This window comes from Aquarana catesbeiana, linkage group LG01 (genome assembly GCF_042186555.1).
Source record: "Aquarana catesbeiana isolate 2022-GZ linkage group LG01, ASM4218655v1, whole genome shotgun sequence".
NCBI lineage: Eukaryota > Metazoa > Chordata > Amphibia > Anura > Ranidae > Aquarana > Aquarana catesbeiana.
This window is the reverse complement of record NC_133324.1, coordinates 722,933,771-722,959,352: the sequence shown is the minus strand read 5'-3', so window position 1 is coordinate 722,959,352 and position 25,582 is coordinate 722,933,771. Positions and strand designations below refer to the sequence as shown.

The 25,582-nt window shown below is 40.8% G+C and overlaps 1 protein-coding gene across 6 annotated transcripts in view; it reads left to right on the top strand.

The window, feature by feature from the left end:
* INPP4B (inositol polyphosphate-4-phosphatase type II B) overlaps positions 1-25,582 on the top strand; it is a 936,630-nt gene that overhangs the window by 433,661 nt on the left and 477,387 nt on the right. For all 6 annotated transcript variants that reach the window (XM_073604287.1, XM_073604305.1, XM_073604278.1 and 3 more), the window contains one exon: positions 18,308-18,346. In XM_073604287.1, the coding sequence (XP_073460388.1) occupies positions 18,308-18,346 (39 nt within the window). The remainder of the gene's footprint in view (positions 1-18,307; positions 18,347-25,582) is intronic.

Below are 25,582 nucleotides of genomic sequence, written 5' to 3'. Positions count from 1 at the left end.
ACTTGACCTCTCTGCGGCCTTTGATACTGTTGACCACCTTCTCAATAAACTACATTCCCTTGGCCTCCGAGATTCTGCTCTATCCTGGTTCTCTGCCTATTTATCATAGCGCTCCTTCAGTGTCACCTACAACTCTGTCTCCTCCTCTCCATTGCCCCTTTCTGTGGGGGTCCCCCAAGGCTCTGTTCTTGGACCCCTTCTATTCTCTATCTACACCTCCTCCCTTGGTCACGTAATAACCGCCCATGGCTTCCAATACCACTTATACGCTGATGACACCCAGATCTATCTGTCTACTCCTCACCTCACTCCTTCGGTCTCCTCTCGCATTACTAACTTACTAACTGACATATCAGCATGGATGTCGCATCACTTCCTTAAACTAAATCTCTCTAAAACTGAACTATTAATATTACCCCCCCGCCCGTGCCCCCTCCATGACTTTTCCATCAAAATCAACAATGCAGCCATCAGTCCCTCCCCTCTCACCAGGGTACTAGGTGTAATCCTAGACTCTGACTTGTCATTTCAGCCTCAAATCCAATCATTGTCAAAAGTTTGTAGAATTCACCTCCGTAACATCTCTAAAATTCGCCCCTTTTTAACAAATGAAACCACCAAGCTCCTCATTCACTTCCTTGTTATCTCTCGCCTTGACTATTGCAACTCCCTTCTCATTGGCCTACCTCTCCATAGGCTATCCCCTCTTCAGTCTATCATGTATGCTGTTGCCAGACTTATCCACCTTACCAACCGCTCCGTGTCTGCCAACCCTCTACTCCAATCCCTACAATGGCTCCCACTCACCCAGTGAATTAAATTAAAAAATTAAAAATTAAAATTAAAAAATACTAACCACAACATACAAAGCCTTTCACAACTCTGCCCCGAGCTACATCACCAATCTTGTCTCCAAATATCACCCAAATCGACCTCTCCGCTCTTCTCAAGACCTCCTGTTTTCAAGCTCTCTCATCTCCTCCTCCCTTGCTCATCTCCAAGATTTCTCCAGAGCCTCTCACATCCTCTGGAATTCGCTACCTCCATCTATCCGGCTATCCCCTACTCTTGCTACCTTCAGGCGATCCCTGAAAACTCATCTCTTCAGGAAAGCCTATTACGTCTCCAACTAATCTCCTACCACTTCCATCGGCTCATGCCCCACAGTTACAACCTTTTGTACCACCTGCCCCACCCTATTAGATTGTAAGCTATATAAATCCTGTATAATAATAATAATAATAATAATAATAAATATATATAAATATAAATATATATATATATATATATATATATATATATATATATATATATATATATATATATATATATATATATATTAGTGTGTGTATATAATACATGCATAAACGTTTTGCCTTGCATTTTTATAAGGGTTCTCATATGCTTTAACTGTATTGGAGAAAAAAATGAGGTCACCAGCCTAGCTCTGCACTCTGGAAGGGATGTGTAAATCTCAGGGCTAGATAGATGGAAAAACAAATCTTTTGGTAGGTGAAATAGCTTTAATATATGTATTGCAGCCATGCATTAAGCTATCTGACAGGAGTTCATTTGTAATGGAATCAGCTCTGTGGACATCTGTTTCCTGAGTTTTATACTTGTCTCTGCATTGAGGGTGTGGGTTCACACACCTAGGTCAGGAAAAATAAGTAGAGCTGGACTGCTGATAGATGATTCATTTTTTGCTTTATTATAGTTATAATATCAACATGGCATTTTCTATCCAGTAGCACATAGGAAGATGTATATAAAGACTTCAGCCATATGCTGACCACTAATGAGGTGACTTGTACTAATTCTGCAGGACCTGAATACTAGTATGTTTTTAGAGATTTAATGTAATGCTTGTGTTACTTTTAATACATATATATATATATATATAGTTTAAACGTTCACTTTACCATTGCCTGCAAGGTATAATAACACAGTACTATTAGCTATAGTGACCTGCAGATCAGTGTGTAGCAAGACATCACAATTATTCAATAAATAGAATTTAACTCTCATTACATTTGTAGTCAGTACAGGAATTCAGGTCTGTTGCTGTTCAATAAAATAACTTTTTATCTCACTACTGCTTTAGAAATGGTGTTAAAACATGGCTAATTGTTAATTTATAACAGCGTTCCCCCTAAGGCTTTAAGCCTAAGGTGATTTGCCTTGCTGGCTGTTTTCAGCTACAACTCGGCTTCTTGCTGCCTTGGGGAATCTGACACATGCTGCACTTTTGGCAGCAGTACGTGCCCGGCCCGACAAAGGAGTCAAGGTGCTGACAGAAAGGGGTTGATTTACTAAAGGCGAACGGACTGTTCACTTTGCAAGGGAAGTTGTACTGTGCAAAGCAGTGCCCATTAACCAATCATGTTCAAGCGCAGATGCTGTTTTTTTTTATATTCCTTTCACATAATTAGGTATTGTTTGCAAAGTGAATTTCACTGCATTCACTATACTCTGGGGAAAATTCCCATGCAAAGCAAATTGCCTATTTATCTTTGGTAAATCAACACCAAAGAGTCCACACTCATCCTGGTTAGACATTGCGCTCTTGAATTGTTTTAACCACTTCAGCCCCGGAAGATTTTACCCCTTCCTGACCAGAGCACTTTTTGCGATTCGGCACTGCGCTGCTTTAACTGACAATTGCGCGGGGCGTGCAACGTTACACCAAAACAATATTGACGTCCTTTTTTTCCCACAAATAGAGATTTCTTTTGGTGGTATTTGATCACCTCTGCGGTTTTTATTTTTTGCTCTATAAACAAAAAAAGAGCGACAATTTTGAAAAAAAAAACCGCATTATTTTTTACTTTTTGCTATAATAAAAATCCCCCAAAAATATATATATATATATATATATATATATATATAAAAAAAAAATTTCTCAGTTTAGGCCAATATATATATTCCTTCTACATATTTTTGGTAAAAAAATCGCAATAAGCGTATATTGAAAGTTATAGCGTGTTCAAAATAGGGGATAGTTTATGGCATTTTTATTATTATTTTTTTTTTACTAGTAATGGCGGCGATCAGCATTTTTTATCAGGACTGTGACATTATGGCGGACACGTCGGACAATTTTGACACATTTTTGGGACCATTGGCATTAATACAGCGATCAATGCTATAAAAATGCATTGATTACTGTAAAAATGTCACTGGCAGTGAAGGGGTTAACACTAGAGGGCGATCAATGGGGTTAATGTGTTCCCTAGTGTGTGTTTTAACTGAAGGGGGGAGGGGACTGTGCAGGGGAGATGACAGAGCGCTGTTCATACTCTGTATGAACAGACGATCTGTCTGTTCTCCCCTTAGAGAACTGGAAACTGTGTGTTTAAACACACAGATCCCGGTTCTCCGTGTGTCAGAGGCGATCGCGGGAGCCCGGCGGTGATCGTGACTGCCGGGCACTCACATCGGCTCGGGGGGTGAGCAGGGGGTGCGCGCGACCCCTAGTGGCCACAGGGAGAAACGACGTTACATAACGTTGTTTCGTCCAGCCGTGCCATTCTACCGCAGTATAACTGCGGCAGCTGGTCAGCAAGTGGTTAAGGTGCACGCTCTGTACAAATGCATACAGTAGGAGTTGATTTACTAGAGGCGACTTGTCTATTCACTTTGCAAGGGAAGTTGAACTTTGTAAGGAAATTTTCCCCAGAGCTTAGTGAATGAGGTGAAACTCTGTTAATGTCCATCATGCATTCATATGTAAGCAAAATGCTGTTTTTTTTTTTTTTTCATTTTTCTTGCATGTTTTTCTTTTCCTTACAATGAGAATTTTCACCACTATCACTAAGCTCTGGAGAAAATCTCCTTGCAAAGTACAACTTCCCTTTCAAAGTGAATGGCCCATTTGACTTTAGTAAATCAACCCCGTAGTCCCTGTGCCTAAAATTTGTAGGAGGCTTGCTGTTAGGCAAGTGATGCTCTGGCAGTAAGAGTTAGGCCTACATCACACTAACAATCGAAACTCACTAATAAACTAGAAAGAATGACAACAGGGGTATAAGTAAGTTCTTTCTATGGTGATTCTGCTGCTGACAGTTGCTACCAATGACCACATCAGTAATGTGACACGGGGCTTAATTAAAGTGCAACGTGTAGGACTCTCTACAGACCCTAGTAGGGCAGAATAGTGTAGGGGATTTCTCTCTACTACATGGGAAAGCAGTGGGGTAGGAGGCTCATTGTACTGGAGATGAAAACCGTATAGGGAAGTCGTACTACAAATGAAAACAGTGTAGAAGACTTGAAACACTTCAGGGGCAAACTGTGTACAGGGCTCACTATAGTGCAAGGAAAAACAATGTAGGGGACTCGCCGTACTGCAGAGGAAAGCAGCATTGGGTACTCTTTGTTCTACAGAGGAAAGCAATGTAGGGTGCTCACTTTACTGCAGGGAAAAACAATGTAGGGTACTCACTTTACTGCAGGGAAAAACAATGTAGGGAAATCGCCATACTGCAGTGGAAAGCAGTGTTTGGGTCTGACTATACTAAAAAGGAAAGCAGCACTGGGAACTGGCTGTACTACAAAGGAAAGCAGCACTGGGGACTGGCTGTACTACAAAGGAAAGCAGCACTGGAGACTGGCTGTACTACAAAGGAAAGCAGCACTGGAGACTAGCTGTACTACAAAGGAAAGCAGCACTGGAGACTGGCTGTACTACAAAGGAAAGCAGCACTGGAGACTGGCTGTACTACAAAGGAAAGCAGCACTGGAGACTGGCTGTACTACAAAGGAAAGCAGAACTGGAGACTGGCTGTACTACAAAGGAAAGCAGCACTGGAGACTGGCTATACTACAAAGGAAATCAGCACTGGAGACTAGCTGTACTACAAAGGAAAGCAGCACTGGAGACTGGCTGTACTACAAAGGAAACCAGAACTGGAGACTGGCTGTACTACAAAGGAAAGCAGCACTGGAGACTGGCTGTACTACAAAGGAAAGCAGCACTGGAGACTGGCTGTACTACAAAGGAAACCAGAACTGGAGACTGGCTGTACTACAAAGGAAAGCAGCACTGGAGACTGGCTGTACTACAAAGGAAAGCAGCACTGGGGACTGGTTGTACTACAAAGGAAAGCAGCACTGGAGACTGGCTGTACTACAAAGGAAAGCAGCACTGGAGACTGGCTATACTACAAAGGAAATCAGCACTGGAGACTAGCTGTACTACAAAGGAAAGCAGCACTGGAGACTGGCTGTACTACAAAGGAAACCAGAACTGGAGACTGGCTGTACTACAAAGGAAAGCAGCACTGGAGACTGGCTGTACTACAAAGGAAAGCAGCACTGGAGACTGGCTGTACTACAAAGGAAACCAGAACTGGAGACTGGCTGTACTACAAAGGAAAGCAGCACTGGAGACTGGCTGTACTACAAAGGAAAGCAGCACTGGAGACTGGCTGTACTACAAAGGAAAGCAGCACTGGGGACTGGTTGTACTACAAAGGAAAGCAGCACTGGAGACTGGCTGTACTACAAAGGAAAGCAGCACTGGAGACTGGCTGTACTACAAAGGAAAGCAGCACTGGAGACTGGCTGTACTACAAAGGAAAGCAGCACTGGAGACTGGCTGTACTACAAAGGAAAGCAGCACTGGAGACTGGCTGTACTACAAAGGAAAGCAGCACTGGGGACTGGTTGTACTACAAAGGAAAGCAGCACTGGAGACTGGCTGTACTACAAAGGAAAGCAGCACTGGAGACTGGCTGTACTACAAAGGAAAGCAGCACTGGAGACTGGCTGTACTACAAAGGAAAGCAGCACTGGAGACTGGCTGTACTACAAAGGAAAGCAGCACTGGAGACTGGCTGTACTACAAAGGAAAGCAGCACTGGAGACTAGCTGTACTACAAAGGAAAGCTGTACTACAAAGGAAAGCAGTTTAGGGGACTTCTTGTACTGCAGAAAAAAGCAGTGTTGCGTACTCACTGTGCTACATGATAAAACCATATGGGGGGACCCACTGTACTGCAGGGCTTGTAAAAATAATAATGGACAGAACAGTGGCTACGTGGTTAGCACTTCTGCCTGGCTGGACTAGGGTCATTGGTTTGAATCCCAACCCTGGCACTGCCTGCCTAGGGTGTGCTCAATGTGCCTGTGTAGGTTTCCTCCCACACTCCAAAGACATGCTGGTAGGTTAATTGGCTCCTGTCTAAATTGGCCCTAGTATGTGTATGTATGAATGTGAGTTAGGAACCTTAGATTTCTAAGCTCCTTGAGGGCAGAGACTGATGTGAATATAGAATATATGTGAAGCACTGCGTAAATGGTCTGCGCTATGCAGGTACCTGTAATAAAATAAATAAAACTGAAATTTTTCAATTTTAGATGTAATCATTATTTTATGTTTTACAAGGTTTCCACTTTAAATGGATCGTCTGAGTGATTTTTCATCTCACCTGGCTGAAACAAATTTCTCGGGACAATACTGTTATAAGGACTAAGAACATGTCTTGTGATGGTATTTATACCATTGTTACACTATTTCCTAGTAACTTTGTTTCTGTTGCTTTTTTATTTATAGCAATGAGATAACCCTAATAAACTTTAGATATAAAATATTGAAGTAGCATGCAGCTGCACAGTACAAATGTTGTCCAACCTGGCTGAGGCTGCCTGCCTTTAAAAGCTCTCTATATCAGTGTTGTTTCATTAGGTGCATGACTAATTATGAAAATGACCTGAAGGCTCTTCTGTACTACCGCCTTTAGGCTCTGTTTTTAATCTTATGACATGGCTCTTAGATCAAAGTCCTGGTACTTAAATAGGGTTTCTTGTTACAAGTAGACAAGAAAGCATAATGACTTATTTACAGCTTGTGATGGAACACATGCATTATATATCAGCAAATGCAATAGGATAGCCATTTGAAAGATTCAAACCCCAGGTTCTCTCTTGCTGGTGTGTATATGTATATGCAAAGGGGTTGAGTGCATTTATGGCAGGTCAAAATGTCGTTTTCTATACTTGCAGGGTCTTTAAAGGGAATAAACATGAGGAAATGTGCATGTATCACATGGATGCACTATATATATATATATATATATATATATATATATATATAATAAATCTTCGAGTGGGTTACTTCTACTATTTCTGTGATGATTCGTGTGGAGATCAATGTCAGGGTGGCCTCCCAAACTTCCACCAATATTCAATAGGAAAAAACAAAGGGACACATTCTCCAATGCAAAAATCGTATATTGTAGCAGTTGCTCGTAAGGCATAAAAAGGTTACAAATAGCTACTGTACAGTTGCGAGCATCTCATGCTCATTCCTCAGGCTTAGTGATTTTATATATATATATATATATATATATATATATATATATATATATATGTGTATATATATATATATATATATATATATATATATATATATATATATATATATATATATATATATATATACAGTATCTCACAAATGTGAGTACACCCCTCACATTTTTTGTAAATATTTTATTATATCTTTTCATGTGACAACACTGAAGAAATGACACTTTGCTACAATGTAAAGTAGTGAGTGTACAGCTTGTGCAACAGTGTAAATTTGCTGTCTCCTCAAAATAACTCAACACACAGCCATTAATGTCTAAACCGCTGGCAACAAAAGCGAGTACACCCCTAAGTGAAAATGTCCAAATTGGCCCAATTAGCCATTTTCTCTCCCCGGTGTCATGTGACTCATTAGTGTCACAAGGCTCAGGTGTAAATGGGGAGCAGGTGTGTTAAATTTGATGTTATCGCTCTCACTCTCTCATACTGGTCACTGGAAGTTCAACATGGCACCTCATGGCAAAGAACTCTCTGAGGATCTGAAAAAAAGAATTGTTGCTCTACATAAAGATGGCCTAGGCTATAAGAAGATTTCCAAGACCCTGAAACTGAGCTGCAGCACAGTGGCCAAAACCATGCAGCGGTTCAACAGGACAGGTTCCACTCAGAACAGGCCTCGCCATGGTCGACCAAAGGAGTTGAGTGCACATACTCAGCATCATAGCCAGAGGTTGTCTTTGGGAAATAGTTGTATGAGTACTGCCAGCATTGCTGCAGAGGTTGAAGGGGTGTGGGAGGTCAGCCTGTCAGTGCTCAGATCATACGCTGCACACTGCATCAAATTGGTCTGTATGGCTGTCGTCCCAGAAGGAAGCCTCTTCTAAAAATGATGCACAAGAAAGCCTGCAAACAGTTTGCTGAAGACAAGCAGACTAAGGACATGGATTACTGGAACCATATCCTGTGGTCTGATGAGACCAAGATAAACTTATTTGGTTCAGATGATGTCAAGCGTGTGTGGTGGCAACCAGGTGAGGAGTACAAAGACAAGTGTGTCTTGCCTACAGTCAAGCATGGTGGTGGGAGTGTCATGGTTTGGGGCTGCATAAGTGCTGCTGGCACTGGGGAGCTACAGTTCATTGAGGGAACCATGAATGCCAACATGTACTGTGACATACTGAAGCAGAGCATGATCCCCTCCCTTCGGAGATTGGGCCGCAGGGCAGTATTCTAACATAACAACCCCACACGCACCTCCAAGATGACCACTGCCTTACTAAAGAAGCTGAGGGTAAAGGTGATGGACTGGCCAAGCATGTCTCCAGACCTAAACCCTATTGAGCATCTGTGGGGTGTCCTGAAAAGGAAGGTGGAGGAGCGCAAGGTCTCTAACATCCCCCAGCTCCATGATGTCATCATGGAGGAGTGGAAGAGGACTCCAGTGGCAACCTGTGAAGCTCTGGTGAACTCCATGTCCAAGAGGGTTAAGGCAGTGCTGGAAAAAAAGGTGGTCACACAAAATATTGACACTTTGGGCCCAATTTGGACATTTTCACTGTTTCCAGCAGTTTAAACATTAATGGCTGCGTTGAGTTATTTTGAGGGGACAGTAAATTTACACTGTTATACAAGCAGTACACTCACTACTTTACATTGTAGCAAAGTGTCATTTTTTTTAGTGTAGTCACATGAAAAGATATAATAAAATATTTACAAAAATGTGAGGGGGGGTACTCACTTTTGTGAGATACTGTGAGTGTGTGTATGTATATATGTATATGCGTGTGTGTGTATATATATATATATATATATATATATATATATATATATATCATATTACCAAAAGTATTGGGAGGCCTGCCTTTAAACGCACATGAACTTTAATGGAATCCCAGTCTTAGTCTGTAGGGTTCAACATTGAGTTGGCCTACCCTTTACAGCTATAATAGCCTCAACTCTTCTGGGAAGGCTGTCCACAAGGTTTATGAGTGTGTCTATGAGAAGGTTTCACGATTATTCTAGAATCACATTTGTGAGGCCAGGCACTGATGTGGAGGAGAATGCCTGGCTCGCAGTCTCCACTCTAATGCCGCGTACACACGAGCAAACTTCTCGTCGGAAAAAGATATGACGGCTTTTCCGACGGGATTCCGCTCAAGTTTGTCTTGCATACACACAGTCATGCAAAAGTTTGCTGAAATTACGACTGTCAAGAACGCAGTGACGTACAACACTACGACGAGCCGAGAAAATTAAGTTCAATGCTTCCGAGCATGCGTCGAATTGTTTCCGAGCATGCGTAGGGATTTTGCACGTCGGAATTGCCACAGACGATCGCATTTTTGGCTAGGAACTTTTCCCGACCGAAAAATTGAGAGCATGCTCTCAATGTTTTGCTGGCTGGAATTCCGCCAGCAAAAGACCGATGGAGAATACACACGGTCGCATTTTCCGACGAAAAACTCTCATCGGTCTTTTGCGGGCCAATGTGTACGTGGCATAATTCATCCCAAAGGTGTTCTGTTGGGTTGAGGTCAGGACTCTGACTCTGTGCATGCCAGTCAAGTTCTTTCACTCCAAACTCGCTCATCCATGTTTATATGGACCTTGTTCTTAAACTGGTGCGCAGTCATGTTGGAAGAGGAAGGTGCCGTCCCCAAACTGTTCCCACAAAGTTGGGAGCATGAAATTGTCCAAAATGTCTTGGTATGCTGACGCCTTAAGAGTTCCCTTCACTGGAACTAAGGGGCCAAGCCCAACCCCTGAAAAACAAATCCACACCATAATTCCCCCTCCACCAAATGATTTAAACCAGTGCACAAAGCAAGGTCCATAAAGACATGTATGAGAGAGTTTGGGGTGAAGGAACTTGACTGACCTGCACGGGGTCTTACCTTTTGGGATGAACTAGAAGGGACACTGCGAGCCAGGCCTTCTCATTCACATCAGTGCCTGCCCTCAAAAGGTGCTTCTGGAAAAATGGTCAAACATTCTCATAGACACTTCTAAACCTTGTGGACAGCCTGGAAAAGTTGAAGCTGTTATAGCTGCAAAGGTTGGGCCAACTCAATATCGAACCCTACAAACTAAGACTGGGATGCCATTAAAGTTCATGTGCGTGTAACGGCAGGTGTCCCAATACTTTTGGTAATATAGCGTGTATGTATCATTTTTTTTGCCTTGACATACACTTTTAGGGCATTGGATGGTGACTTCCCAGGGATTAAAATGTATAAAAAAAAGTGAGGGGTTTAATCAACTCCCTACTCTATCCAAAAGTAAAATAAATTAGTTTTAGATATACATTAAGAAAATATGGGGTGGGGAGATGGGATGCGGGGATTTAGTACACTACTAAATCAGCTTGGATATTTGTTTTCAAATATAAAAAAAAGTTTAAATATAAGGACACTGAACAATAAATAAGCAAACAGCACTGGAGTATCCTTAGTGCTAATGTTAACACAATATAAAAGTATGTTGTCTTTTCAGTCTTGTAAGCAGGGCTTTTTTTCCAGCAGGAACGTGGGGGAACGCAGTTCTGGCACCTCCAGAACTGAATGGTAAGAGATGCTAGCTGCTGGGGAATTTATTGTTGCTGGAGGGGATCTATTTTTGCGAGGGGTCTTTGTTGCTGGCTGCTGAAGGGTCTATTGATGCTGGCTGTTGGGAATCCATTGTTGCTGGTGGGGATCTATTGTTGCTGGGGTGTCTATTGTTACTAGATATACAGTATTTCACTGTCTTTCTTGTTATCATTAACAAATTCCATACAAAATACTTAGCACCACAAAATTATATTTGGCTCTGTATTCTCTAAAAGGGGTGGTACTGGGAGGTGGGTAAGGGGTGGACCCAAGGAATAGTGCTCAGAGGTGGGTAGGGGGCGGAGTCAAATGGTGACTCAGAAGGGAGGAGTTCCTGCACCTATTCTCTGAGAAAAAAAGAGCTGCTTGTAAGAATATACATCATGTAATCAATTTTATTGAATATTTTAAACCCTTTAACTTATGGGTAATTTTCTTATTGAATGACACCCAGGAGGCACCGATAGGACAGGAAATAACCGTTTTTCTATATACCAGCTAGTTTTAATATCAATAGCAGTATGTTTTTCTAGGACTGAGAACTGTAATGAAATGATATAAATATGGTTGGTGTTAACCTTGGCTTTATCATTACCCATCTTCTCAGCTAACCACTTACTAGAGACTAGAGTCAACCACTTTGCAGACTAGAGTCGCTGCAATTGTATACTTAAAAACATGCTGACCTCTGGGGTATTTTTTTCCCCCTTCCCCATTCCCTTTCCCAATCTCTTCTCTAATGTTTCCCTCCTTCGCCTTCCTTCTTCTACCTCTTTCCTTCTTTTCTCCCTTGCTGCTTCTCCCTATTCCCTTCAATGCTATGCATGGGGCACAAGTGTTGGCTGGCCCCTATTACACCCCCTCCCACTTTTTTTTTTAACTACTATCTTACTGACATTATATTACTATATAATCTTTGATTATAGTCTGTGTTGGAATCATTGTTTCTATTGTCAAAACTAGGTGCACCAATCCCAGGAGCCCTCTTGTGCAATTACTCTATACACCAAACTCCAATAATGAGCCCTATGACATCGGTACTCACCATTGCCAAGGGATGGTCTGGCCTGTCACCTGTTACGGCATGTTTTATATTCTGTGCCCTGTATTTTTCTTTTAAGAATTCATTGTTTTCTCTTACCCCTTTCCCTTTTATAATTCTGTATGCATTATGTCCTTACGTTTGAACAAAATCTACTCTATATTGTTATCATGTTGAGCGTTATTGCTTTAATAAAATCAAAGTGGAAGAAATATGGCTGGGAATATTTAATACCATAAAGACAAGCATTGGATCTTTTTATATTGAATTTCTGCTAATAATTTGAGAGAAGGGACACTTTATCACATTTAGCAAGCCTAATTAGGCAGCTGCTGCAGCAAAGACTAAGTCTGCAAACCTGATGCGGGAAATTGAACTGTGGAGTGACACAAGTTCCTGATAATGCTCTCTATGTAATGACATATGCTGTTCGACTCGGTTTGGGGAAACAGTGATCAAAACACAGCATAGTGTTTTATGGCAAATCAACCAGCAAGTGAATAGCTGTTAATTGGTCAAATGAAAATCATTTCAGTAAAATATATATTATCCGGAAAGTTTTAATTGATTACAGTACACAACATTTTGGGAATAATTACAAGATATATGGGAGGTTGGGTATAATTTTCTGTTCATTCGTATTCACAGAAAGATTGACAGGGAAATTATGTTATAAAGTCAATGGAGCAACCAGGTGGCTTATCTGGAAAAAAAACAGTGCAGTTGTTGTCTATAACAGCCAGTTTGGTTGTATGGGTAATGGTGTTTCATTTGCTTCAGTTCTCTTTGAATGTTATTCTTTAACAGGCTACTAATATACAGTATGTATGCCATATTATAGATTTCTTTTTTAATGGCATCTAAAGTATAGAACATTTTACATGTAAAAATATAAAGGATGGTATGATAGGTACCTAAGAATTAATATGTGAATAAAAAAAATAAAAATAAAATATATATAAAAAAATAAGAAAAATAGTGTTATTTTTAACAAGCAGTCATTCAAATAAGGAAAAACTCCACCAGAGATGGTACTTGATGCCTGATAATGTATTACATATACACTGTTGTCTGTTTTGTCAATGTGATCAATTTATTCAAATTCATATAAAACATTAAAATGCAACACGACATAGCCCAACATGGCTTCTTTTTATACATTCAAAAATATATTTCATAAAGTTTTACCAATTTTTTTTCACAGCTTGTCATTGATTTTCTCACCCTTTTGTGTGCCACTTATGTCCTTTATTGAGTGCAGAGCAATGACAAAGAGCAGAAATTAAATGCAATACAGAGTAAGCTGTATCATCCAGTTTACCAAAAATGGATTATTGAAAGATCATTTTTTATTGGTTGTTGTGAGTTATTGTAATTTGCTTTTGTCTGGTTGAGGGCCGGTTCACATCAAAACCCAGTGCAGGAAAGGCATGTTCCTTCAGCTTTGCAATAGTACTGTCAGGGCCGTCTTTAAGGCAGGTCAAAAGGGGCAGCTGCCCTGGGCCCCATCATTGTTGTGGGGCCCAAAGCAGCTGCCTCATACTTGCCAATTATCCCAGTTTAAATTCTCTTGTCATTTAAAGTTTTAGTCCCGTGCTGTGTGCCAATATCTCAGTGTGAAGTTATGTTACTAATGCTGCCCAGCTCTATCCTATTGCCGTTTACAGATCACTCGCCTGCAGACCCTGTGTTTACCTGTAAATAGCCCACATTGATATTTAAATAGTGGCGACATTACTATGTAAATAGCTACGAACCAGCGGCATTGATATGTAAATAGAGGCGGCATTCATATGCATATCATGCCCCCCTGATGTCATATCTATTACTTCTGCTGAATGCTGCCCATTGGGGAGTTAAAGAGGCATGTTAGAAAGTCCTGCCTACAACTGTGGTCATTAAGCTTAACATTAGCCTGTTCTGCAAAAGTAAGCACATTGGAGGTGGAACCCTTTTTTAAAATAACATGGTGCCACAGCACCATGAATTTTAGTGTATGTGAATACTCACATCTCAACAGATACGTGAGAGTGTCATTAACAATTAATGCCACTGTTGTGTATCTGCTAAAGGGCAGCATGTTTCTGTGGTGTCAGGAAAGCAATTTTGCATGCGTTCCCAACACAAAGAAATGTGAACGCAAGCTAAATGTCTCAGTTACATTGGTGGTCAGTGTAACTTTTCTCATTACATTGGTGCTTGGTGTCCTTTCATTTACACTAGTGGCCAGTGTGAAGGTCCCCCTTACATTGGTGGTTAGTGGAAATTCTTCATTACAATAGTGATCAGTGTACATTTTCCTTTGCATTGTTGGTGCAAAATTGCCCTTACACTGGTGGTCAGTGTATATCCCCCTTTACATTGGTGGTCGGTGTAGAAGTGTCACCTTGTATTGGTGGTCAGCACAAATCTCCTTGACAATGGTTGTCAGTGTAAATTCCCCCTTACATGGAGGTCATTGTATATTCCCCTTACACTGGTGGTTGGTGTAAATGCTCCTATTACATTGGTGTCAGTGTAGAAATCACTCTTTATATTTGGGGGATGGTGTAAAATCCACCATTACAAGGTGGTCAGTGCAAATTCCCCCTCACATTGGTGGTCAGTGTAAATCCCCTCTCACATTGGTGGTCAGTGTAAAATCCTTCTCTATATACTTGTCAAAGATTTCCAGCTTTTCTCTACATGATTCAGAATTTGCCAAAGTGTACTGCCTCCTAACTAATCCCCCCCCCCCACTACCACTGATCCCATCAACCCCCCAGCATTTCCACTGATCACACCCCCCTCCTCCAGCATTACAATTGATCCAAGGAGTCCTAGGATCCCTAGGAGTTTTCTGTCTATTGATGGGTCCCCTCACCTCCCCAGTCCACGGTGTGCAGGCAGTGAGGAGATGATGTGCTGTAACCTTTAAGAACCAATCAGTGAGCAGTAATGATGTGCACTAACCTCTTGCAACCAATCATTGAGTGGTAAGGATGTGCAGCAACCTCTAGCAACCAATCAATGAGCAGTAATAATGTCCAGTAACCTCTAGCAACCAATCAATGAGCAGTATTGATGTACAGTAATCTCTAGCAACCAATCAACAAGCAGAAGTCATGAGCTGTAACTTCTAGAACATAATCAGTGAGCCATAATGTGTGTTGTAACCTCTAGCAGCCAGTCAGTGAGTGGTAATGATACACTGTAACCTCTGGCAACCAATCGCAATCGCTGCCTGATCTGATTCAGTAAACTGATTTTGATTCTAGCTGCTATTTATTGTATGTCTCAGAGCAGGTGGAGAGTGAAATTACATGGAAGGGGGGCCTAAGAAAATGTTTGCCCAGGGTCCAATCAATATTAAAGACGGCCATGAGTACTGTGGTACCATGTGATCTGGTGCCTGCAAATGCATTGCCTTACATTAACAGCACCCCAAACACAGATTGCAAACAGTGCGTTTGCATGCACCAGATCTCATGGTACTGCAGTACCATGCGATTTGGTGCGGTGCGTTTTTGTATTTTCTCTGCCCAGGAAACCAAGGTGCAAAGTACTGCCTGTCATTAATGGATGGAGCATCAGACCAATGCTGCATCTGTCCCCCGTCGTCTCTGCACCGAGAACCGAGCCATCCAACATCGCTGGTGGCTTGGTTCTCAAAGATCCCTGTCAGTCAGCGTCTCTCCTCCCTGCTTCTCCACGCTCACTGGAACGCTGAGCTGTGGAGGGGCGGGGAGTGGCCGTCTCAGCGGCTCGCTGAGACTGCCATCAATCAAGGCAGCTGGCAGATCCAGACTTGGAAGTTGGGATGACGCTCTGCCTCGACTGATGACAGTGACGTCAGCAGAGAGCGAATTTCAGACCGCTCTCCACTGAAAACGGGTCACAGGAGTGCAAAATGAATTAGGAGAAGCCCGGTCTAAAAAGCTCAGGCTGGACTTCTCCTTTAATTATAAACTTACTACTACAACAGTTTATGATTTTATGAAGATTTCCTTCAACCTTTTTTGATTTTAAATGCTTTGTTGCATCAAAACATATGTTTGTTATATTGATGTGTGAGAACTCACAACAAACTATTGAAGCAAAAGGATCAGCATGACAACCATACAAATAGCATTTTCAAGAGGCAAGATCCATAAAGGCAGCCTCTCATGACACATTTTCTCAAAAGAGGAACTTCATTTGCCCCTTTTACAATTTTTTTTTCCACGCTTTTATCTTGTTCATTGGGTTTTCCACAAAAAAAAAAAAAACTCCCCTTTTTTCTTGTGCAGGCCTGATAATTAACCCAATACCTATAGATGTTATATTGGGGCTTAAGTTTACAACACATTTCTCTACACCTGAAATTAAACTTGTTTGGTTGACAACCTCATTATTCTTAAATCGTGGTTTCAGAACGTTTGAATTAAGTTTACTTATCTATATTAGCCTCACCTAATTAGTAAGCGCTTGACAGCAATTGATGTACTCTGGAGTGGGTAAAACAAATAGCATTTTTCTTGCCAATGTATATAACCAGAACATTATTAGGAGCAAGTGTTCTTTGCTTGGAAAGCACATTTTTCAAATCTTAAACGAATGCTTCACATAGAAAATCTGGTACTATATCAACTATGTTGACTGTCTCTAACTTTTGTAATGGTCACAATACACGTGGAAGAAATGTGAATTCTGGTACAGATATCGTACTGCTGGAGTCCCCAAGAAATAGAACAAGCCAACACTTCATTCAGTTCAGCTTGTCAGCATCCATATAAATCTGAAACATAATTTTTGGTTGAAGTTCAGCCTTTAATCCTCTTAATACTTATGTTCAGGACTACAGGACTCCCTGCTGTATCTCCTCTTAAAAATGATGATATACTGGTAGATTTTTGAACAAATGTTTGAACAAATATTTGTATGAAAATTTTAATGAGTACATTTGATGCCATCAAACATTTTGTGTTTAACATCTGATTTTGGAGTTTATGGACTTTCTGAAAGGAACCACAATTTAAAAAACATTTTCATTCTACTTCTTTGAATTTTCTTGCCACTAGGGTCAAAAATGAGCATCAACATGACTCCCACTAATGATTAGAAAATCAAAAGAACGTTCTTAAAATTAACTTTTTAGAATGAGTATCCACTAGTGTAGGGCCAGCTTAAAACAACACCTCCCATGTATTTATTTTTGCCATGTACTGTATAGTGTTTGGGTGGAAATTTGAGCTTCGGACGATAATAAAGATGATATCTCAGTAAATTTGCTAGTTACAAATGATTGACATTTCATAGACCTTTAATTACTGCACAGTGGCCTCCATGATTGCAAAACCTATAAGGTTAAATGGGTCAAAACTATTTGGATTCTGGCTGTGGATTGCAGGAACAATGGTTCCTGCTGTGTAACAAATCTTTTATATTGTTTTATTTCATTAGCAGGTATACCACAATATAGTTGATCTGGTACTTTTTGTAATGTTTGCAAACAATGTGGTTTAAGCTGTTATTCTACTTTAATGGTCACAGATTGGCTTCTTAAGTATGTTCTATTGGAGCATTGTATGAATTGTCTTAAGACAAGTCAATAATTCCTCAATCCTGATGTGAAAATATGCATGTCATGCTGCATTCATTGTTCCAGTAAACTCGAACAAGTAAGCTAAAGTATGCAAATTGAACGTAATGTTCTACATTAGTAAGAGCATAAACAAAACAAAGTAAGAATCCAAACAATGAAATAGTTCCGCTGAGGATTAGAGTGGTGAAAAGGCAGCACTAAATAGGAGAAAATGTGCTAACAGAATGTCTGCATAATATCATGTATATCCATTGTAAAGTTGTATTCCGGAGAATGGGAATTCAATTTTTAATGAGCAGCAGCAAATAGATCACAGAGGAAAATCTGCCCTCAGCTGAAGTCTTTATGCAAGCATTTATTTCGCTAATATGGACAGTAGCTGTGCTGGGATGCACCTTTGTGACTCACTTTAGCTGCTAGGGGAAGCTGGGTAATTCAGTCATAATGAACTATTTATTCTCTTCCATTTTACAGCAGTATTGATTTTTTCTTTCTCCTGTCGCACAGTGGGGAAGAAAAAGGCAGAGGAACATGTTTTGGGAGCCTTGTTGACTTTTAGTACAGAAGTGACCAGAATAGCACATAGGGTTCCAATTAGAACAAGTTCTGATCATTTAATGCATACAACTGCTATTCCTTCGGGCCATGAACTAAAGTAGAGAGTTGTACCTAACTAAGAGCCAGGACAGAGAAAATCAATAACCCAATAGTGAGATAAATAACAATAACACACTTATAGAAGTTTATCGAACTCCATTTTGTATGGTCTTCAAAAACATTTATCTTTTTGTTTTTCTTTTCCCATAGGTTCTTCCAGAAGTCAATGAGCCAAGAACAAATGCTGGGGTATGTATTTTATTAATACTGACATTTTGTCTTATTTTGTAAAGTTTTATAAGTGCTACATTCATATTCTGTTACTTTAAAAACTGTATCTGCTGCTTTTTAGTTTTATATAGTATAAGAAATATGAGTTTTATTTGATTAATCAGGTATCTATAAAGTTCAGTTGATTGATGCTGGAAGAACAAGGATATGGAGCATACGCACAGGCGCTGAATGCAGAAGCACCTCCACTACCTGTGTGCCTCTGGGCTCAGTTATACCCTGTTGTGAACTGCTTTTTAGGCAGCTGAGGGAGGTAGGCAATGTGAGTAATGTTAAAGTGGATGTAAACCCAATCACTAAAATCATAACATGTTAATGTAATTTCAAAAGTATTTTTTTTTTATCTGCTTTTAGCTTATTTTAATAAATATTACCTGGTGACAGAGCTTTGAATCTGCCTTCCTGTCCAATTGTGCTCCTGCATTGTAACTAGGAATGAGCTCAGGTGTTTTTAGATCCTGGTCTGAATACATCAGAGCGATCCCATCTGGAAGCTGTCATCTGTCCTTGGGCCATCATAAGAGACTGAGACATTCTCCACCCTTCAGCTTCGGTGAATATACAAGATGGGTGTATATGTGTGGCTGGTGAATGCCACAGCCACTTATGACTGACCAAGGACAGTGACAGCTTCCTGGTGGGATTGTTCAGGTGAGTTCAGACTAGAATCTGAACACACTGGACCCCATCTCTAATTGTAACACAGGCTTCCGATTGAGCCTTCAATTGGCGTTTTTTCACATATTATGTAGCCATGGTCCACTGTTCATTGGGAAACATGTCTTGAAAAATCCCATGCAGCCAACACTGGAGTGCACGTAGAAAGTGAGGGCCTGCAAAGATTACCATTTCTAAGAATACAGCAGAAGATGAAAATAAAAGTTGAAAACAAATGTTTTATTGAAAAATTTGTAAATGTTTGATACTCAATGCTTTTGCAAACTAAAGGAAATTCAGTTAGGGTTTACATCTACTTTAATGGGACTGCTAAGTGAAATTGCATTCTAGACACTGCAGGCAATGACCCTGACAATGTACTGGGAAGCAATCATTTTATTAAGTGCTTGTTGTAATGGACCATGCAGGTCATTACACACATAAACGTAATGTTAGCACGTGCAACCAGCTGTTCCACAGTTTTTCAGGGTATCAGGAAGCAAGGTACACCATCTGCAAATGCTTTGGGGCCAGTTTGAAGTTACTATCCAGCAGATAAAAAGCACAGATGTAAAAACAACTTACGTTCTTCATTCCACATCCATAGTCTTAGTTTGTTGAGCTCTTGTTTATTAGCTTGTTTGATGTACTTTTAAAATCCATTGTCTTACTATTGCAGTTAAAAAAAAGGTGTATGTGTTTCAAGTGGAACTTTCCCTTACTCTTGCGGGTTAAAAAATATAGATTAAATGGGAACTAGTCTTGTCACAATACATATTACATTTATTGTAACATCCTGTTTTACACTAATTGGTTCACAAATTAGTTTCATAAATCCTTTCAGGTCTCAATCTGGTAGGACAGGCCCAGCAGCATAATTTTGTAATCTACAATGCTGTCCTTTATACTGTGGTGGCATCTGATCTTGGGGCCCCTTGGGAACACAGGGTGGTCCCAGCTGTGACCTAAGCAATGCCCTTTCCTATAGCCTACATCTAGTAATGTTTTTTTACATGCTGGACAAGAGAAAAGTCCTGGAAGTTGCACATCTCTGCAAAACCCTGTAAGAAGGTGTATGGCAGCCTCAGCCCGTGCTCCAACCAGGCTACGCACCCAACGCATTTCACTCCACCCACAGAGCTTAGTCATGGTTTTTTACATGCGGTTATGAACCAACATTCACTTAAATTTAAAATCCAATTCTATTGTAAGTTTACAGAGCTCTTTCGATGCAGTGAGGGTCCACATCCATTCAAATATTCAGCATTCTTAGGTATTCTAAGAACCTAATCTAGCTTTTTATTTATTTTTAATGCATAGCAGTGTGAATCTGTGATGACACAAGTATAGGAGCCGCCATTGCAAGTGCAGTGCAATCTCCAGGGTTTTGTCCTTATTCTGGTTTTATTATCTGGTGACTTGAAACAACATGTATTCAGTAAGGTTTAGAAAGCTTGCACTCCTATCTTGCATAAATGTACCACTTCAGTGACTCACTAGGTTGTTAAACTAGGATCTGTCCTAAAAGCTGTACCTATTAAAACCAGCCAGCAATGGCAGTTCCCATACTTTCCTCATCCTAACGTGGTCTTTTAAGCCCCGCTCACATCTGAGCATTGTGTTTTTAATTCTTTTTTGCACCTTTTTTTTCGCATGTTTTTGGAGAGACACCATTGACTTGCATAGGCTGCATGTCACTCCAAAACGTGCCAAAGTAGCTCCTGTATCCCCTTTTGTAGCTGTCTTTGGCATGTTTTTTTATCATTTTTTTAGCATGTTCCAGAATCACGCTACGCTCAGATGTGAACGAGTTTGTAAAGAACACAATATTTCAGGGCAGAATAGAAAAATTGTTCAAAAACATTTAAACAAAAGACACATTTCTAAACCATTCCTTTCAACAATTTACTTCAAATAAGTAACCCTAAAATAAAGTAAATAAAGATACCCACATGATAACAATTTAGATAGCAGTTCTTTTTAACACTCGCCAATCGTTTCCGGTAATCAACGTTAGAAATATGAACAAGTCACTAGAATAGAATTTCTAGATCATTTTGTGCCTTTTCTTTTTTTTTTTTTTTTTTTATAAATTGATTTTGGATACAAATGCCTGTTGATCCTGCCTGTGATCTCTTCTTGGTGTTAGTGGTGGCAATGATCTGCAGAGTCCTTTGTGCAGCGTTGTCACCGCTAACACCAAGAAGAGATCACAGGCAGCCGGCAGCCGTGTCTACGGCTTTGTCTGTCTTTGCTGTATTCAGATCTGGGCACCGCCCAGCCTGTTCAGATCTGAATAGAGCAAAGACAGCATAAAATCATTCCTAAAAGAAAATCTTATAAAAATGTCAAATTAATTCAGACCCATGAATGCAGTTACCATGTGCAGCAAGTCTCTTAATGCAGTAATATCTTCTTGGGGGGTTCATTTTTTACTGTAATCTGTGAGTAATTGTCTTAAAGGGTTAATAGGCAGATCAAAAACATAACCATATCCTGATACTTTACTTGTGAAGGTGAATAAATTAGAGTACGGAAGCAAGAGAAAAGGCTTTGAAGCAGTTGTAAACCTAAACCACCATTTTTACCAGTGGATGTTCAGAATTGATTCCCAAATCAAATGACAAAGCAGAATATTCAAAAAAAGCTTCAGAATATCTATTATTGTTTTGTTTAGTTCCAGGTCACATGAATGCATCAATCACTTTGGAGCTGAACTGTGCAGGCGGTGGGCAGGACCACCGCAATGACAGGAGGAGCTGCTGCCATTCACTCTTACTTGCCCCGTCAGGCTGCCAGTTGCTTACATTAACAGCAGCACCACCTGATAGGGGTGGGTAAGAGTGTTTGATTGAAAGCCGCCGCTCCTATCAGGACCATTCACAGCAGGGCAGACTGGTCATGCCCACCGCCCAGGCTGTTCAGATCTGAATAGAGCAAAGACAGAGTAAGCTGTAGACACGGCGTTTGGTGCATGCACATCTGGGGTGATAACTCTGCAGATTATTGCCACCAATAACAGCAAGAAGGGATCACTGCCAGTATCAACAGGTATTTGTATCCAAAATCAATTTGATAAAAAAAAAAGAAAAGACACAAAATGATATAGAAATGTATTAGAGACTATAATTTTTTTGTTTTGGTGTCACTTTAAAGTGATAGTAAATGCTGGTTTGTTGTATTTTTTTTTTTTTTTTTCTTGTACCCTGACAGGTAATGTCATAATGTGGTAGTATGCATTGTATACTAGCATATTATGTTAAACTTACCTGAAAACAAAGCCTTCCAGCGCTGTGATGTCACCGCTGCAGGAGCTTCCATCTTCACTCGGCCTTTGTTTTTGGTACACAGACTCCAGCTGTGTGAATACCCGGAGCCGCAATGACATCACGCTCGGGAGCCGCCGTTTATGGCACAGGTCTCTGAAGGAATGGCCCGGATGCCGTTCCTTCAGAGAGCATGCGCCAGTGACGTAATCGGCTGCATGTACAGTAAATATCTCCTAAATGGTGCATGTTTAGGAGATATTTACAGTACCTATAGCTAAGCCTTATTATAGGCTTTCCCTATAGGTAAAACTCGGAGATGGGAGTTTACTCCCTCTTTAACTCCTTATAACAATTTTTTTTCTTTTTTGGCCCTCCCTCCTCCCTCTAACAAAAATCTGAAAAAAAGTATTAAAAAGTTTTTTTTTAAATCTGAAAAAAAGTATTAAAACGGAGGCAGTGTACTGTACATTTGTGCATGCGCACAAAAATTGATTGCCCATAGACCAGCACTGGCAGCATGTGCTCAGATGCCCATGAGGTTCTGCCAGGTATTTGGGACCTTTGGGAACTTTTAAGATGACGATGCAAAAGAGGGATTGGAGACAGCTGCAAAGTTCTGCTTTAAATAATGGAATAATGTGTTAGTTATAACAAAGTGTGTTACAATTCCCAATAGGCATAAAAGTTCATAGATTCTTACACTATTTTAGTTTACATAGTTAGTCAAGCTGAAAAAAAGTCCATTGAGGTCAACAAATGTCAATTAAGTTCAATAAAGACTAGAGCCTATTTCTAGTCAATCTGATCATCTCTGTAAGAGGTCCGCTCTTGTGTCTGGTGAAATAACACCAAATATATGTAAGGAGAATACGCAAAATAAAAAAGATATAAATATTATTTATATATATTATTATATTATAAAAATGTGCATTTATTTATGAATCAATCAATTGCAGTTATATTTAAATTCTTCAGTTTAATTCTCCACATTTATTTTAATTTACTCTACAAAATAAAATGCGGTGAACATTCTGTAAATGTATGGCAAGGACTAAATTACTTGACATTAGATGGTAGTTAATGACAGGGTAGAGTAGTGGGCTGCGAATGAATGTTAATTTGCTCTCCTGACATTTAGATACATACTATTTTATGGTCTTCCAAGCAAAAAATGTATTTTAGTTCTGTCATGATATCACTTCGGAATAGATTATACACACATCAGTGTGAACTTAATTTGTCACGTAATAGAACTGGCCCATCGCTGTCTGTCAGTCTTTATTTACACTGCTGTGGTAATGGATTCTTTCCCAAATGTATCTCTAACAAGCCAAGTTTGAACAGTTCAGCTTTTCCTTATATTTAAAGCCAATGCTCTCATTTAAAGTGATAACATAAAAAGCTGTCAAAATCCACAAATATGACTAATTAACACTTTTTCCTAATTTCCGTGCAAAGGAAGAAAAGCTAATACACTCTCTACTGCCTGGCACCTCCATAGACTATATAAATAAATCCATTCCATTCTCTACATCATGTTAATGGTGCTATAGCCCATAGCGCAGCACTATGTAAATCTGCTCAGGTAGGGTTTGTTGGGGAGAGGCCACATACAGAAAGTATCTTTACTTTTCCCTTGAAGATGCATAGGTGCATGAAGATGCAGGGGATACTATCATGGGCGTCCACACGGCGCCTGGAGCAAGGTGTCCAAACACGCAGCCCTCAAAATTGCTCCAGGCGCCGTGTGGACGCCCATGATAGTATCCCCTGCATCTTCATGCACCTATGCATCTTCAAGGGAAAAGTAAAGATACTTTCTGTATGTGGCCTCTCCCCAACAAACCCTACCTGAGCAGATTTACATAGTGCTGCTCGCATTTGGCAAGTGGAAATTAGCGGAGAGCAAGTGTGGAACAGGGATGGAATAGGCTGACAGTTCCTTGGCTGATCGCTTCTGGTAGAAGCGGTGTGGCCATCAGAGCAGCCCCTGGGCCACTCTGATGTCCTGTACAAAATGCTGCCCTGCTTCTGCCAGAAGCGATCAGCCAGGAAACTGTCAGAAGGATCGGGCAGCCGGTTCACACGGAGCGGGGATCTCCGGCTGAGACACGGCTTGTATATGAATAGCCGGCCACTGTCGAACAAATTCCCGCCTCCTGGACTGGCATTGGACCAGTGTGCTGTCTATTAGAGCAGCCAGTCTAGAAGGCAGGACTTCGCTTGACAGCAAGGGCTATTCATATACAAGTCGCGTCTCAGCGGGAGATCCCCGTGCTGTGTCATCCGGCCAGCAGATCCTCCTGATTCCTCTCTGAAGCATTGCTGGGCACTGCTGAGGCTACACGTATGGGCAATGATGTGCTGCACTGATGGGCAATGCTATGCTGCACTGATTGGCAATGCTATGCTGCACTGATGGGCACTGATATGCTGAATTGATGGGCACTGATATGCTGAATTGATGGGCACTGATATGCTGAATTGATGGGCACTGATATGCTGAATTGATGGGCACTGATACGCTGCACTGATGGCCACTGATATGCTGCACTGATGGCCACTGATGAGGCAAAACTGGTAAGTTGCACTGATGGGGCTGCACTGATAAGCTGCACTGATGGGTGCTGATGAGGCTGCACTGATGGGACTGTACTGATGGGCGCTGATCGGCTGCACTGATGAGGCTGTACTGATGGGCACTAATAGGCTGCACCAATGGGACTGTACTGATGGACATGGATAGGCTGCACGGATGGGCACTAATAAGTGGCACTGATGGGCACCAATGAGGCTGCACTGATGGGACTGTACTGATGGGCACTAATAGGCTGCACTAATAGGCTGCACTAATAGGCTGCACTGATAGGCTGCACTTATAGGCTGCACTGATGGGACTGTACTTATGGACATGGATAGGCTGCACTGATGAGACTGCACTGATGGGCACTAATCAGCTGCACTGGTGGGCACTGATAGGCTGCACTAATGGGACTGTACTGATGGGCACTGATGGGACTGTACTGATGGGCACTGATAGGACTGTACTGATGGGCACTGATCGGCTGCACAGATAGGCACTGATATGCTGCACTGATGGGACTTTACTGATGGGTACTAACAGGCTGCACTGAAGGGCACTGATATGCTTTATGTTAATATTGTTAAAGTTGTTGTTAATATTTATTTTTGGAACTTAATTCTGCATAAAACATTTAACAGTGTAATTTCATGAGATAATTTACGAGGGCGCGTTTAGGGGTGGATT